Here is a 17,870-nt window from a genome sequence, read left to right on the forward strand (position 1 = left end):
TCAAACAGAAGTAACACTGGTCAGTGCAAGTCAGAAATAGAAGTAGGGCAAAAACCTTCTTCCAGTGTTACTTTTCAGAATTGAATAGGTTTTATTGCCAGCAGTGACAGTAGTGACTAATGCTCTGCACATCCACAGTATCTTTCACCTGAGGATCGCAAAGGGATTTACAAAGGTAGTTGTTCTTAGCACTGTTTTACAGCGGAGGTGCTCAAAGCACAGAGTTTAAGTGATTGACCCAAGATGACATAGGGCAGTGGTCCCCAACCATTTTGGCTGGCGGGCACCAGCCGAAGGACCACTGCGGTGGTGGAGCATCTGCCAAAATGCCGCCAAATTTCGGCGGCATTTCGGCGGCGACGCCTCTCGATGACGCCGCTTGCCATCAACAAGCGACGTCATCGAGAGGCGTCCCTGCCGAAATTCAATAGCGACGCCTCTCGATGACGTCACTTGTCGACGGCAAGCAGCGTCATCGAGAGGTGTCCCTGCCGAAATTCGGGGGCGACGCCTCTCGATGGCATCACTTGTTGGCGACAAGCGTCGTCATCGAGAGGCGTCCCTGCCGAAATGCCGCTGAAATTCGGCGGCATTTTGGCGGGTGCTCTCCCGGGGGCCAGGACGTGGGTGCATTAAGATGCCCCCGCGGGTGCCATGGCGCCCGTGGGCACCGCGTTGGGGACCACTGACATAGGGAATGGGGAATAAATGAAGTTGGAAATTGCAGAGATGGGGAGAGAATGCAGGGGCCAGATCTTTGGGTGCGGCGAAGCTGTTCTTTGGGCAGGACCCCAGTCAGGGGAGGTGGCTTAAAGACAACTTTGTGCTTCTCCAATCTTTGACGCAGATAGGGACCAGTTCAACCCTGGCAAAATATGGAGAGACTTCACAGCTGCTCTAACCTTTGCCAGCTGCAACAGCTCCCTGCTGGCCCAGAATCACCTTGCTGACCCCCACAACCAGATGAAGAGAGGAAAGCTGCTCTGGGAGTCGTATCACTCAGACGAGGGGATTTTTGGTTTGGTTTTCGAAGTAAGGTATCTTCAGCTGGTGTCTCCCTACAGGTGAAATGGCCCCAGTGGGTATGTAGGAGGGAAAAGGGGAGTATCAAAGGTCTCAGTGGGAGGAAGCAATGAAATGAAATATTGGTGTGGGGTGGATCTATCTGGGGTGAAGGTCTTCTGAGGGATGAGAGAGAGGAGCCCATCAAAAATTTCAAGAAAAGGAATTCTCTGGCACAAACAGGGAGGGAGCAGAAAGGCCTGGTTGTATAAACCAGCTACCACATAACTTATTGCAATATGCTTTGATTTTTATTCTACTTCAATGAAAAGAAAATCTGCATCACTTCCTCATCTTTAGTCACTTTGTTCAATCTGATGACTTTTATTTCTCTAAAAAAAAAAAAATCCATCCCTGTTTGATAGTAAATGTTACTAACTGCAGTCTTTTCATTCCTTCACTTCTATTGAAATGAGGACTTTTCGAAGGTAGCGTCACTTTTCACAGATGGATCTCAGTCTATAGCAGTAATAATGAAATCACATCTCCTTTGTTGCATCCATTGTTACCTTTATTGCAGGGTTTTCACAGGGTGATATTTGACACACCTCAAAACATGCAGGGGTGTCCTGCTGTCTATCAGTTGTGGAGGCAACAGGCTAAAGGACATTACAGGCACGACTATAGAAGAAAGCAGCATTTCATTACTTCACAGTTTTAAAATTACAAGGCCAAGGACTCACCACAAGAAAAGGCTGGCAATGGCACTGAGGTTTCTCACTCATGTACCGTAAAGGCTGAAAGTCATTGTTATCCATACAATTTGGCTTAACACCAAAAGGTCCCTATTTCCAACAAATCAAGTGAGTACCTTACTGAGGAAGGCCGCTGGGTCAAATTTTGACCTCAGAAATGCTGGGGTAAAACCAGAGTAAGCAGTGTGAAGTCAATCGAGTAATTCTGGATTTATAACTGTGTAAGAGAAGTTAGAATCTGGCCCACCATACTGAATCTTCCATTCCTTTAGCAGTTTCTGGGTAAGTTCTGTGGATCTGCCCATCACAGTTTAAATGTTGCACGTCTTTGGATGCCCATGAGAAGAAACTGGTGTGGTTTATTGAACAGTAATTATCAGTAGCTGAGACAACATGTAGATCTCCTAGGGGCTCACTCCCAGTTCAGGCACTATGGTACTTTATTCTAACTAGCTCCTCCAAGGTTTCAGGTTCTTCTAATGAATATTTCACCATTTTCATCTTCTAGTATCGCTTCAACTCTACTCCTCTGTAAAACAAAGACAAAAAGACGCTGAAAGACTGAACAATAGCATAAGGCTGTCCCCTGCAGCAATGTGTGATCAAATGCTATTTCAAAAGTTACACCTGCAAGTGAGAAAAATGCCAGATTGGGGTGGGGGAGAAGCTAATAGAAAAATACAGACACTTCATTTCTATCTGTTTGTAATGGATGTAACGCTTAGAAGGGATTATTTTGACAGTAGATGTCCTCTCTATATCTGCAGAAAAAGTCAAATTGAGACAACAACATTCAATGCTCCCTTCACTATCCCACTAAAGTGCCTCAACCCTTTTCTGGAGGAATAATTTCTAGCCAAAAGTTGTTCATTCTCAACATAGATTTAATCATAGGCTTCCCTGCTGACACTGCCAATGAAGGAGTGAATGTGGAGGAGAGGTGTGTGGGAACTCATTTCCTATAGATCACTAAACAGCTGTCAGATGGCAACTAATGTCAGTTGCTACCAGCCTGAGCTGAATTCAAACCACTGAGCTAGAGTGAAAGTGCCTATATTCCATAGAATCATAGGGTGAAATCGTGGCCCCCTTTAAAGTCAATGCAAAATTCCCGTTGACTTCAATGGGGTCAGGACTTCACATTCGGAAATTAAGAGATGGAAAAAATGTGTTAGGTCATGTGGTCCATCCCTCTGCCAGTACAGGAATCTTTTAGCAATCTATTTTTTGAAAGCTTTGTCCAGGCTAGTTTTAAATGTTCCTAGAGATGGTGCTCTTGTAAAAACTGTGCCAGCAATACTATCGCTTCTTCAGCTGCATGTTTCAGGTGAAGGTGAAATGACTAATTTGCTCTTACCCCTGCCCTGTTGCTTGGTGCTTGGAACCATCACCCAGTTTCACTGACACAGTTCTGACACAGATGTGGGCATGCAGCCTCTTCCTCTATTCTGACGAAGGGAGGGGCAGTTTCCTGTTTTTGTGCAGCAGTTACACTGATGATCCAGAATGCTCTCAGGCTGTGGTTCCCTGGTACACATACAAATTCTAGCACTGAACAGTACTTCATGCTTTTGTGTCTGTTACTCCAGGTTTCCCCTCCCAGCATTAATGATGAGCTTTGGAACTTGGCCCCAGCGCATCAATGCTACCAATGTCCCATTCAGTTGTGTGTACTCCAGCCTGCAAGGGAGCCTGGGTTTTCAAAAAACTCAGTCTTATGACTGCAGGTTGCTGCTCCCAAGTGAATGAGAGGCGGTAAGTACTATCTGGGATATTTAAGGCCAGCCTAATAAATTGGTACAGTTGCCTGCAAAGGTTGAGATGGGCTTTTCTAGCAGACTATTCCATTATGTTCACATGCTCTCTGTGCTGTAATCCAGTTCCATCTTGCTACAGCTGTGGGACTGTCTGCCCTTCTCAGCACTCCAAGGCCTCTGCTGTATCTGGCATTAACATCCCAGGAATCTGCTTAAGGCAGTCAGGAGTAAAGCAGAAAGACATGTTTACAAATGCTGGCAGAGGGGGGAGGGAAGTGCAGGCAGGAAAATCAGAGACAAATCCAGTGTAAGAGCCTGTATTTTAGCTGTCACTCTAAAGGAAATGGTCTTTAATAAACAGCCACTTTGCTCAGTTTTCCAATGCTTTTGCCACAATTATTAGTTGGGAACTGGGCAAAGATCGTTTATCATTAATGTGTCTGATAGCTAATTTTATGCAGAACTGTAATGTATTATATATATTGCCATGAGTGACATTAATATAGCATCTTGCCTCCCAAGGGATCTCAAAGTGTTTCACAAACTATTTATACCCACCTAAGCTGCACCCATCCCTAGGGTGGAGTGTGCAGCCAGGCAAACAAGTGGTGCTTAGCACACTGAAAAACAGTTGTGTGGGAGATCAGGGAGAGCATTCTGGCCAAGGACAGTGAACCAAAGCCTGCTGCTGAGTCTTATGAAAAGTGCACAGAGAGCAGACAGGACCTAAGCTTTACATTTTCATCCAAGAGACTTTGAGATGGAGAGTTCCATGGAATTCAGTTCATCTGCCTGGGACAGCTGTGAAATAGGCATTTTGCATGTGGGGAAACCAAGACAGAGTGGTTAAGTGACTTACCCTAGGTCACATATTAAGACATTTGCAAAGCTAAGAACAGAACTCAGATATCCTGACTCCGCGTTCCCTGTTCTAACCAATATAACTTATTTGGTGCTAAACTTAGTTAAATAATATGTATATACCTCTGGCTATTTCTGTTTATGATCTACAGTTCAACTGGCCATGGGTTACTGAGTACATTCCAAGAGTAACTTGCCTGCTAAGCCCTCCTCTCCTTTAAAACTAGAAATGGACAGATAAGATAGTGAAAGAAATCAGTTTAACTGCTGGTATGTGCTCAGACATACCTGAACTCTGTCCAAGTTATCTGCTAGTTTCTGAATGTTCTTTCGGGGTGGGAGAAACACCTCCAGTCTCACAGCGCCTCTGGCAGTTTTCTGGCAGGATATCAGATGGTTTATTTCCTGAGCCTGTGGTGAAAAACAAACAAACCCCAAAAGACCAAAGGATAAAGAAAGCAATCACGTTAGACCAAAATGAGCCAAATAAATCTGTAGGGTAATTGCTGTGAAGTCAACGGGATTAATCCGGCCCTGTGGGTTAAGGAAACTGATCTTCAGACTGTAAAACAAACCTAAATTAAACAAACAAATAAACCTCATATCTCCCCTCAAAAAATCTTTTTATGGTTCTGTTTTTTTAGAGAGCCTGATCTAACTCCCACTGAAGTCTCAGAGAGTCTTTCTATTGACTTCAAGTGGAAGTAGGTCTGGGCCCAAAGCCAGCATGGTTGAAAAGCCCCAAAATATGGGTAGGGATTTACTCTGGCTAGCAGAATCCTACTGCTCTATAGACAGGCTTTTAGAAATGACAATGAAAGGCATTAAAAGGTTTATCATGCTATGGAACTGCAAAGAAATGAGAGTGCTACCCCCGAGTGAAACTGTGTACATGGAGTGGGTATTGAAAAATGATCAGCTATGTCCAACCAGATCATGATCCAAAACCTGTCCTTGAGAACAGAGGGTGTCTTGCCTACTTCGTTACAGGTAACCCCTAAGACTGCTCAAACTGCCCCATAAGGAGAGGACAGAGGAAGTGGGCAGCCCTTGTGCCCCAGCAAAGTGTTCCAGCATAGCTTCTTTGTGCTGCCCAATTTCTCTGCCCTTTCCTTCTCTCTCTTTTGTTTTTCCCTCTGATGTTGTTTTGCTTCTCTCTTTTTCCTTGACTTTCCCTTCTGTTGTTGTTGCTGTTGCCCTTTCCCTGGTTTGATATTCCTCCTCATGTGGTGACTCCCCATCCTCGTTCTCTCCCCCAGGAGAAGGCTGCACACCCTATGAGCTACTACTGCTGAGCTGAGAGCCATAGGAGCAGAGTGAAGTGGCTCGGGCCAATGGGCTGTGCCTTAATATGCAGATCTGAGCATGAGCTGTTCTCCTGGCTGTCTGCTCTAAGGGTCACTGTGGAAGCAGGGAGCTGCCTGACCTCCATCAGTAGCATATGTCCAGAACGGGATTTAGGATCGTGCAGCTTTCTCTGCTCCTCTCCACTTTGCTGTGTTCTATTTGGACTTGCCTGGTGCCTCTGCAGAGGAATCAATTTGGGAGATATTGGTCCAGTTCTCAGATGACCTCACTCCCAGTGGATCCCTTGTAGGCAGCTTTAGCAGAGTGTCCCAGACACAAGATTGAAATCTATTTTCCACCCTGCAGGAGATCCCTCCAGGTCAGGGTAGAGGAGCAGTGTGTACGAAAGCTTGCCCAGCTGCTGCCAGTCCTTGTTCTGTGTCCCAGGGTCATTTATGGACACTAAAATTCACTTTAAAAAAATCTAAACTAAAGCAAACAAATCTCCCAGCAAAATGAAGATCAATAAAAACACGGCCAAGCACTGTCTTATGTTTAGAAGATGCATCTTTGCACATATTCAGTTGTGTGTTGCCAAGTTTTGGAAATCAGCAAAAACTTACTTCAGTTACTGCAAACTAAAGACCCTCTGGAGACAGTCTGTCTTGCTTTCCAGAGTAGCCTGGGGTTGGGGGAGAGAGGCAGTTGGACAGTAGTATAGGAGAAACCCTGTTCCACTGTTACTAACTATAGCATATATTAATTTCAGAGTCATAAATAACTTCAGTACCATGGTTACAGTGCTAGCCAAGTATGATATCATTTAGTTTGGGATTAGGGGAAAATATCTTCCTTAAGGCTCTAGGGTCTAAAATAAGCAACTCTTCCAGAATTGGTTTTCTCACAGGGAATAAACAGAGAAACTCCAGTCTGCAGTTGTAAACTGGAAGAGTTACTTTAGTGCACTTGATGAGATGAGATGTATTGTATGAGATGTATGCTGAGCTTTTAGGACAGGATTTTCAAAAGCACCCAAGTGAGTTAGGAGCACAAAGCCCTATTGACTTTATTGGTGCATGTGCTCCTAAATCACTTGGTCACTTAGAAAATGCCATCCTTAATGAATGACAGTGTGCTGACGTGATCTTTTCCAACACCAGTTTGATATATGAAGCAACACATAAATCCTCCTCCTTCTAGGAGTTAGAATCGTCTAATGACAATTAGAAAGACAATTGTGCAGACAGTTTTCATGGTTGCATGCACAAGTGGAAACTACACAAGCAAATAATCAGCTAGAGGAATAGTTGGTTATTTGCATTCACAGTTGTCATGGCTTCACACACAACTGTGGTAGGTTTATTTTAAAACTGGGCATGCAACCACATGCACGCACAATTCTGCAGGTCCTGGCCAAAATTCAGCAAAAGGATTGTTTTCATTTTACAAACGGATCCTAAATGCATGTTCTCCTGCACTTGAATGTAATGGAGCATCACAAGGACCACAGAAGAGAAAATGGGCTCATTTTAGTGGTCAAAGCTGTATATGGGTTTTGTCTACACTGGAGCTGGAGGTGTAATTTCTAATCGAGCTAACATGCTAAAATCAGCAGTTTAGCCACAACGCCACAAGCAGTGGGATAGGCCAGCTGATTGTGTATTTAGCATCTCGGGTGGCACTGTATTCAGCATGGCTAGCCCGTACCACTGCTTCTGCTGATCAGTCTAGCAGGAGTATGTCTACCTGAGCTGGAAATTACATCTCCAGCCCCAGTGTAGACAAACCCTCTAAGAGAAGGCACTATGGAGAAATAGCCATATCTCCATTGCTAAGATTGCAACTGAGGTTCCATTATAATCTTCATTTTTACCCCTTCTCTATATTAGGATGAGGAAAAGTTTGTCAGCTGAAAAAATGGATGACTGTTAGAATTTTCCCCACACATTTCAGGATGTTTAATGGAACAGGTTTGAAGGTACAACTGGATACAAATTTCCTCTTTTGAACATGAAGGAGAAAAACTAATATTTTTTTTTCCCTTGCTCACTTCAAAATATAATAATTTGTATGCATTAGAAAAGTGACATTTCAGGGTATGATAAAGAAATTATCTTTGCTGCCTACGATTCCTCAGTCCCATCTCACACAACACTATCAGCCTGGCCTGTTCATGAAAGGTCTTTGAGGTTAACTTACTCTCAAGTTCTGAAATCGGAGTCTCACGTTTCGAAGGCGGTTCCGGGCTTCTGCAGCCTTGAGCAGCCCAATGACCCTGGCCTGCTTCTTTTGCTCTGCATCTCTTTCACACATGGAATGGTCGTGTGAAATTTTATCCATCATAAAAATGTCTGAAGCCAGCATGGATTTCACTGGTTCCTCAGTGGGCTCAGCAAATGCCAGATACCTCTCTTTTTGCTGTGGAGACACTGCATTTACATCAAATGAAAGTAAACTTTTCCGGGATTTAGGAATAATTGTCCCTTTGTGCATAGTTGTTTCTCTTGCAGTCATCTTTATTCTAGGTTAAGACTGAAAAAGAGAAAAAAAATCCAGAGTTGTAACAATGTGAGGTGAGGAGTACTTGGTGATTTGGGAAATCCTACACTCTTCAAGTGGGGAAGCTGCTGAAAGCCCCATCTGGCTTAGGAAGTGTCATGCTGAGGGCATGATTCACACTCAAGTTTCTTAGTTGGTGCTGTATAATGGTACCAGTAGGTTACTTAGTGTGGTCCAGTAAATAGTGCACTGAACTATGACTCAGGAGATCTAGGTGCTATTCCTGGTTCTGTGGCTGACCTGCTCTTTGACCCTGGGTAAGTTAACTTTGCTTCTCTTTCACCTTAGGTCTGTCTTCTCTACTAGGATTGCAAGGTCCTTGGGAGCAAGGACTGTCTCTTATTGTGTGTCTGTATAGTATCTAGCACCATCAGGTGCCGATCTCAGTTGGGACATGTAGGCACTATTGTAAAATACATCTTCATCATAATGGTCTAGCCCTACTTTTTAAACATTTTTCTTTAATCCGTATTATTTCAATTCTTCAAACCCTTTGCTCCTCAATGAGAAGATTCAGACACTGTGTTGGCCACAACAACATATTTATGGCTACTCATGCATTAAATGTCCAACTGCCTGATCTGTCTTTTTGGTAGGTACTTTTCTCTCTCCTATAAAAGAAAACCATCTGTCTAAGCTACACGTGCATCTCCAATTTCCTTGGCAGCTCTTAAACATTGTACTTGAGTGTTGTTTAGAAATGCTCAGTGAGTTGCACATCACTGCTATTGTACTAAAAGAGCCAATTGTGGGGTCAGGTCAGTCCCTTTTGTTTTCCAGTATTTACTATTCTACATTCAGTTTTTAATGCAATCTTAGAAACATTTTAGACCAGCCCAAAGGCCCAATGGCTGTGCTCTTCTGCACTCCTATGTAGGAGACACATTGAGCTTGGCAGCACTACCGAGACATGTACTGGACCTCTGCAATTCATGTCACTCACTGATCCCCTTGGTTGACTAAGGACTGAAGTTTTCAAGCTATGAAGTGAGTCCTTCTTAGTCTGGAAGAATGGGGTCTTATCTGAATTTGGGTGTGTAAACTGGGCAGTAAAATGGGATGTTGGTCAAGGATCTAAGGATCCCTGGGAGAAAATGTTTTAAATATGTGTTTTAATAATTCGTGTCATAGCTTGCATCAGCTTGTCAGGTACATCCTGATGGATTTCCCCCCTGCTTCATCAGCACTCTGCAATCTGTACAAGCTTGTATTGATGGATGGATACAAGGCGTCAGATCCTCAGCTGATGTGAATCATTGTAGCTTCATTGAAGTAATGGAGCTACCCCAATTTACATCAGCAGAGGAACTGGCCCAGGAAGGATTTCTGGAACTTCAGTTCAGTTTTAGGCCAAGCACTGAGGTAAACAATAGCCATCTAGAATGCAGTGTGAATCAAACACATGAGTCAAAGGCTCAAAAGGCTGTAATTACATGTAAAACATACAAATCAGGATTTAGATAATCATGTATATTAAAAGCAGTGAATAAAGTAGAAGACATTAGACATCAAATACAGTTGTGAAAAGAAATTTACAATATATTTACCTGTGATAATAATTAATAATATCACTTATCAAACACCATACATATTCAAACCATTCCACAAACATTAACTGATTGATGATCTTTCAAACAACCCTGTGAGGTAGGCAAGCATCATTATCCCTATTTTACAGAGGGCTCAGAGGTTAATTGACTTGCTCAAGATTATACAAATCAGAAGTGGAGTTGGGATTACAACTCAGAAGCCTTTACTCTAATTACTAGCTAACACTGATATGTATCTATGGTATTAATAGGAGCAGGTAGAGATGCTGTGCTAGAATACTTGACTACGAGACCCCTCACTTCTCAAAGAACCTACCATGAATGAGAAGCTCTCATGTTTAATGCGTTGAAAAAGAAGTTCAGAAAAACTGGGATATTTCAACAACTTCTGAATACAATTTGAATCAAACAGAAGCTCTGATATGTTCAAGTTAATCCATAACTACCAAACCCAATTCACTACATTTATGCAAATGTTTTATAATGAAACTCTTCCAGTTTCAATTTTTATATAAAATCTAGTTGAATTTGGAGCTAATCTGGGCCAGTTTATGATTCCAGGTGAGAATCATACCAAATACAGTGATTTTCTATGGTTTTGACCTGAAACCAGACAGAATGGGGCAGTTTCGGGTGAAACATACAGTGAAACTGAGGTAGGCATAATAAAAGGGGAGGTGTGCCCATGAACCCACATGTCAACCAGAAGTGCAAAATGTTTTACACCAACCCATGTGAACCAAAACTAGCACACAGCTCTATAATGAACAAACAAAGGGCAGTGTTGATTAGTGCTCATTTATTTCTCAGAATGTGGAATTTTTCCAGCAATTTGTGCCAGTCTGCAGTAACAAGAAGCTATTCTTGTCACAGGAAATAATGTCGGTAAGGAGCAAGTCTGCTTCTGGTGCAGACAGCCGTGTGACTAGAATGTAACAAGCCTTAGACCCACTTACTGTATGCAGATCCAGAAGTTTATTTCAGAAGATCCATTTTCATTAAACTTTGTTTTGACTCAAATAAACAAGCAAACTAGACAATCCCCATTATATTGAGAACAAGAGGCATATCCAGAGGTATAAGGAGGTGTATAATAGATTCTGTTGCACTCCTTTAAATTTACCTATATGCAGATACTAATGTGCAAGTGAGTGTAAGGAAGGTAAAATGTTTTAATTTCCATGCTAACATGGTGGAAGAATGTTTAAAGAGGTGTAAGTTACTGTGGAGTGGGGGCTACTTTTCTTACTTATTTTACACCTATTGTTTGTAGTAGTAACAGGAGCAGTTGGAGGTGCTGTGCCAGGATTCTTGGCTTAGAGCTCCCACTCTTTTCAAATGAAGAAGGCTCAATGTACTCAAATTAAGTGGGCTAAATTCAGATATGATTTGGGGATATACCACAGATGGGAATTTAAGTCATTAAGTAAGTCCAAGGGAATCTAATGACGGTAGTCTAAGTGTGAGTAACATGTATGTTTAGGGAACCAAAAGAAGGGGGAAAGTTACAACAATTTAGATGAGTAAACTCACCTCAGAATTTGGCCCTAGGTCTTGAAGGAGCAGCCTACTGTGTCTGTATACAGGAGTTGTGTCCTAGCTAGCAGTAGCAGAAGTGTTACATGGTAGTTTCAAATTACTTTATAGTAATTGGCAAAATTGGGTGTGGGGGAAATTTTGTAGTAGCAAAAGGTGAAAGAGAATTCCTTGGCAAAATAAAGGCCAATACTTTTGCAGTCAGTAAAACCACTGAATTATTTAACTCTGAAAATTAATTCCTATTCATGTAGTAACAACATAGCTATGCTGTATCGCATATATACATATACATATGTATATATACACTATATATTCTGTAACAGGAACAATGTATTTTTGCTATACCTCTTGTATCCTGTGTATGCTGAACCTGGTCATATAATAGAAAGTTAGGGGGAAATATTTTGACTGTAGAAAGAAACCAGTCTGACTCCACAGGAGACTGCTCAGAAAGTCTTTTTTTTTTTTAAAGATAATAAAATAAGAAGTTAGAGAAAAGAAAGAAAAGAAAATGGAGTTCTCGAAAGGAAGATTCCTTTCATTTGTACTGCTCTTACAAAACCATGGCAGGAAATCACACAGGATGCTACTGACAAGAAAGAGGAACTTGTTTTAAGGATGGTAGTGGATACTGCAAATGGGATTTTAAACACATACAAGTCTTTTTCTTGTTAATATATCATTACTTCCAATGCTTTCTTGATCTTCTGATGCCAGAAGAGCTATGCATATTATGATGAACTGTTTGTTGTTTGAGGACTTTATGGCTTATGACCAAAACTAGACAAGCTGTCTTGTAATATATTACTTCGGAATTTTGCTCTTACTAAACCCTGTTCAGGAACTGAAACTTTTGAAGTCTAGCTGAGAAATTTGGTGAAGAACCCACCCACTTTGAATTCTCTTTGGCTCACTATACTCCATGTGTGAAACATAGAAAATAAAGAGAAGGCAGGAACTCTTGTGAAAAAAGGGCAAAGTTCACAAGTCCTTCAGAATCCAAACATTTCCCTTGCCATTACACCTCTACCCCAATATAACACGACTCGATATAACACTAATTCGGATATAACGTGGTAAAGCATCGCTCTCCGGGGGGGGCAGGGCTGTGCCCTCCAGCGGATCAAAGCAAGTTTGATATAACACGGTAAGATTTTTTGGCTCCCGAGGACAGCGTTATATCGGGGTAGAGGTGTATTAAGCAATAATGTAACAAAATTATCCATTTTTACAGAGGTAGTTGGCTTGTTTCTTTCCCATGCATTATTAGTATGATGGGTCGGTTCAATGGTTACTGTACTTCGTGTATTTACCTTAGTGGAAGTTGCATGGCTAAACCTCTGTTTTGAAAGCACAGAATTTTTAGAATATTATGAGATAGATTATAAGAAGACAGTGCACATAAGTGCATGCACAATTACCCTGGTTGTTTGTGTAAGTGCAGTAGCTGCACATGCAGACAATCAGTTTCAGATACAAATGGTTGTTTGTGTGCTATAGTTGTATGTACTCTCACAGTAACTGGGCACACAACTGATACATGCAAATACAGACACATATTTTGCATGTACATTTACATATACACGTGTGCAAGGACTTCAGAAAACATACTTATGTATTTTTAAATAAAAAAATGTAGGTCTCAATACAGATTTTATTTTTCAAGTTGCTCTACTATCTAACTAATTTCTCTCTAATAATATTTAGTCAATGTATATAGTTATTTAACGTAAGCAGTTTTGGTTTACAACATGAATGTTGCAAAGAGTCCTGTGGCACCTATTAGACTAACAGACGTATTGGAGCATGAGCTTTCGTGGGCGAATACCCACTTCGTCAGATGCATGAAGTGGGTATTCACCCACGAAAGCTCATGCTCCAATACGTCTGTTAGTCTAATAGGTGCCACAGGACTCTTTGCTGCTTTTACAGATCCAGACAAACACGGCTCCCCGTCTGATACTTGACAACATGAATGTTCTTAACTATAATTATTCAAATGTATAAAACCTTAATTTCTGTCAATTCCCTTAAATAAAAAGTCACACTCATTTTGATCACAGAAATACCCTGAAAATCCAATCACCAAGCATAAACTGTTGATTAAAATTTTATGATGGTGGGCCTGGATGGTTTATATGGCCTCTGACAAAGACTTTCACCTCCAGGTCACTAGTACCCATCAAATAGAAATTCAGGAAACTGAATCCACAAGACATAATATAGCCAGAGTTGGTACAGATCTACATGTTTATGTATTTTAATGTTCTAATGATACATATGTGCCAAATCTCAACCTTTGCTACAAGACTGAAATATATCTGTCCTCTAAGAATGCCTGTATGTTGGAGGGATGTTTCCAGAGTCCTATAAACTATGAATGTGCTCAGTGTTGTAGCCCTAAAGACTCCATGAGCCTTTTCAAAAGAATAACAGTTCACCCCAATGTCACTGGCCCAAAATGTCCCATCTTTGTTGTGGAGTGTGCTGCATGCCAGCTGTCTGCGCTCCATGCCAAAGAGTCTGCATTTCACCAAAGTGACTTGTATGTAGCACAGCAAGAATGTGCTTTGAGATCTTATATGGTGAAAACATTGTATCAATAAAATAATATTAACAGTGATAAAAAAAAAAAAATGAATACATTTTACTAAGAAAGACCTCTAGGCATCTAATAAAATATAACTACATGCAACATCTGCTAAAGAAAGGACACATAGCCTAACAAACATCAATTGCAATTCTTCATTTTGGGTTCAAGGTTTCTACTTCTTTGACAGGTTTAGTGAGGGTTAAAACACATATTTCTCGACCTATATAATGGCTGCACTGTGCGGTTTAATGCTTAGCCACTTTCTTAAGAGGAGGTCAGGCTTGGTCACTGGTGTGTATTCCTGTGGTCCTAGATAAGACAACACTGGTTTTCCTGTCCATAACAATTAGACTGCAAGTCAAGTCCCTCTTTCTGGAGGTATAAAAGCATCACTCAGAGTCACCAGATTAAATTGCCACAGAAAGATCTTCTGTCGGGGTTATTTTTGTAAACTCTTTTATAATGTGAGTCAGATGGGCTGAGCAGTGGTTCAGTGGGAGCTGTGTGTCCTCAGCAAGTCTCAAATTCTAGCCCTATAGACATAGGGCCAGATCTTCAAAAGAACTCAGCTCCCATTCAGGCACCAAAATAAGTGTCCAGATTCTGAAAAGAACTCAGCTATTTGGGTGTGAAAATATGGCCAGAAGGGTCACAATGGAAGCTGCTGGACATCGAACCCTTGTATCTTCTCTGGAAACTTTTCAACAGATCTGGGCAAAACTTGAAGCTGGCTAGCAGGTATTCATTAAAGTGACTGACTCCTAAGTCCTTTTTATCCCCACCCCGTCGCTAATGTTTAGTGTCAGAGGGGTAGCCGTGTTAGTCTGGATCTGTAAAAAGTGCAGATCCAGCTGATAAAATGACATACGTGGATACAATAGGATATGTGGATACAATAGGAATCAGCCTCATAAACAACTTGAGCTGCATCTTATTCAAACCATATTTGAGATTCAAAGAAGTCTGGAATTTTTTCCTATTTTTTTTCTTTTTCAGTTTTATACATTGCTCCCACATCAATAGAATCAGCCGGCTGCCAAGGTATCTGCATGACATCTGACCCAACTGGGCCCAGGCAGTTCTCTTGTGTGATTTGTAGCCTGTTCTCCAGACTGCAACGGTTTGGAATTGGGATATGTTGTGACAAGCTTCAGAGAAGCATTCGAATTTTTGGCAGGTGGTGACCCGTAGCCTGTTGGCTGAAACAGGACAGTGGGATCTGCAGTCTCTCTGCAAAATACAGCACCTGGGGAGCAGCAGGCTCTGCAACACCCTGCCTGTCTAGCTACCTAGTTGTACCACACCCATCACCATGGCATCTGGGCACCTGGGACCAGGGCTGCACAGCAGCAGCATGAGGGGAGAGCCACACCCAGCTCTGGAAAGGTGCGGGGGGGGGGGGAGTTCAACAGGAGCCATCTGGGGGGCTGCACTAGACCCTGGGATTGGTGTGGCGCCTGTGATGGGAGAGCGGCTTCGGGTTCTTGCTATACCCAGTGGGGAGGAGGCAGGGGTGCCCTGAAGGGGAGCTGGGAGACTAAGGGGCAGCTCTGAGGGCAGGATGCCCTGGGTCTGCACCGGGGGGCAGAAGCCGGGAGGGGGGGCTGGGGCTGCGCTGGGGGCAGGGACCCGGGGGGGGGGCTGGGGCTGCGCTGGGGCTGCGCTGGGGGCAGGGACCCGGGGGGGGGGCGCGCTGGGGGCAGGGACCCGGGGGGGGGGCGCGCTGGGGGCAGGGACCCGGGGGGGGTGCGCTGAGGGCAGGGACCCGGGGGGGGGCTACGCTGGGGGCAGGGACCCGGGGGGGGGCAACGCTAGGGGCAGGGACCCGGGGGGGGGGGGCTACGCTGGGGGCAGGGACCCGGGGGGGGGAGCTGGGGCTGCGCTGGGGGCAGGGACCCGGGGGGGTTGGGGCTGCGCTGGGGGCAGGGACCCGGGGGGGGGAGCTGGGGCTGCGCTGGGGGCAGGGACCCGGGGGGGGGCTGCGCTGAGGGCAGGGACCCGGGGGGGGGTGCGCGGGGGGCACGGACCCGGGGGGGGGGGCAGGGGCTGCGCTGGGGGCAGGGACCCGGGGGGGGGGCTGCGCTGGGGGCAGGGACCCGGAGGGGGGGGGAGCTGGGGCTGCGCTGGGGGCAGGGACCCGGGGGGGGGCTGCGCTGGGGGCAGGGACCCGGGGGGGGGCTACGCTGGGGGCAGGGACCCGGGGGGGGGAGCTGGGGCTGCGCTGGGGGCAGGGACCCGGGGGGGGGGGCTGCGCTGGGGGCAGGGACCCGGAGGGGGGGGAGCTGGGGCTGCGCTGAGGGCAGGGACCCGGGGGGGGCTGGGGGTGCGCTGAGGGCAGGGACCCGGGGGGGGCTGGGGCTGCGCTGGGGGCAGGGACCCGGAGGGGGGGGGAGCTGGGGCTGCGCTGGGGGCAGGGACCCGGAGGGGGGGGGAGCTGGGGCTGCGCTGGGGGCAGGGACCCGGGGGGGGGTTGGGGCTGCGCTGGGGGCAGGGACCCGGGGGGGGGTGCGCTGGGGGCAGGGACCCGGGGGGGGGGGAGCTGGGGCTGCGCTGGGGGCAGGGACCCGGGGGGGGGCTGCGCTGGGGGCAGGGACCCGGGGGGGGGCTGCGCTGGGGGCAGGGACCCGGGGGGGGGGAGCTGGGGCTGCGCTGGGGGCAGGGACCCGGGGGGCGGGAGATGCCCCAGGAATGGGAGGGGGCGGGGGGAGCCCCGGGGAGTCTGGGGCAGCGCTGGGGACCGGGGGGGGGGTCGGATCCCATCTCCCCGCCCCCGGCCCCCGCGGAGCCCGCTCTTACCCCTCCCGTCGCGTCTCCTCTTCCCGTCAGGGCCCGGCCCCGCCTCCCCCTCGCGGGCTTTACAAACGTTGCCATGGACACGGCGCTACCGGGCAACCCGGCCAAGCGGCTCCGCCCCGCCCCCCGCTCGTGGACCACGTGACAGGCAGACGGCCTCCGCGCGCCGCAGGGGCCGGGGCGGGCGGGCAGCCGCTGCCCTGGGCGCCGTGCGCGTGGTGGGGGCGGGGCGCTTCGCCTCCAGGGAGCGCGCGCTCAGAGGGGCTGGAGGAGACCTGCGTTGCAACAGCAGCGGCAGAGCAGGACGGGGGTTGCAATGTGGCGGTGGCTGCAAACGAAGAATGGGGGTAGAGCGGAGCCGTGTGGGGCTTTGGATTGCAAAAGGAGAGGGTCTTCAGGGCAAGAGTCGGGTGGGGGCAGAGCAGCATAGGGCCCGGAATTGCAATAGCAGGGGTTATGCCCGCAGGCTGGAAGAGGGGATGGAGGCAGAGATGCCTGGGACCCGAAACTGGAATGGTCGCAAGTGTGTGTGTTTGCAAACTAGGACTGGGGGCATGTGCAGAGAAGGATGGGATCTGGGATTGCAATATGAGAGGCTGCAGGCCAGGCCAGGGCGGTGTTGGCGTTGCTCACTGGAGGCCTAGGGCTGAAATAATAAGGGGTATTGCTGGTCCAGTCTGTGGGGCTTTTGCAGGGCTATATGGGGAATTTGCACTGCTTCTGCTCATAATGTGCATGTCTCCACCCAGTGCTAGAAGTTCCTTAATTTGTGTGTCTTGTAAGTTCTTTGGGGGCAGTGACACTCTTTTTGTTGTGTGTTTGTGCTGTCCCTAGCACCATGAAGCCCTGGGTCCTGATTGCGTCTGTGAGGTACTACTACATTACAATTGATACATAAAGGCTAATTGTATACATCTCTAACCTATGCAGTTTGGCAATCTTAGTTCTGCTACCCTCACCATCCTCCTCCCAGCCCTACTGCTTTATGTTCTACCGTTTTTACCTCTCGTTTTAAATTAGACTGTTAACTCCTTGGAGAAGGGATGGTCTCCTACTATGTGCCTGTAGAGCGCCAGCCCTAGCCCAAGGGGACCCCATGCCTGATTTGAGCCTCTGGATGCTGCTGCAACAACAGTGATTTTCACAAAGATGCAGTGTTTTCTTGGTCATCTGT

At 46.0% G+C, this 17,870-nt stretch overlaps 1 protein-coding gene across 1 annotated transcript; it reads right to left on the reverse strand.

Annotated features, from left to right (window-relative positions):
• Window positions 1-1,418: 1,418 nt before the first annotated feature.
• Window positions 1,419-16,826, reverse strand: LKAAEAR1 (LKAAEAR motif containing 1). Its single transcript, XM_044984549.1, has 4 exons — window positions 16,700-16,826; window positions 7,862-8,194; window positions 4,664-4,786; window positions 1,419-2,286 (listed from the first exon to the last, which is right to left on the reverse strand). The coding sequence occupies exons 2-4, from the start codon at window positions 8,174-8,176 to the stop codon at window positions 2,224-2,226; spliced, it is 501 nt and encodes a 166-aa protein (XP_044840484.1). The 5' UTR covers window positions 8,177-8,194; window positions 16,700-16,826; the 3' UTR covers window positions 1,419-2,223.
• Between the last annotated feature and the right edge of the window lie 1,044 nt (window positions 16,827-17,870).

This window comes from Mauremys mutica, chromosome 13, assembly GCF_020497125.1.
Source record: "Mauremys mutica isolate MM-2020 ecotype Southern chromosome 13, ASM2049712v1, whole genome shotgun sequence".
In the NCBI taxonomy this organism is placed as follows: domain Eukaryota; kingdom Metazoa; phylum Chordata; order Testudines; family Geoemydidae; genus Mauremys; species Mauremys mutica.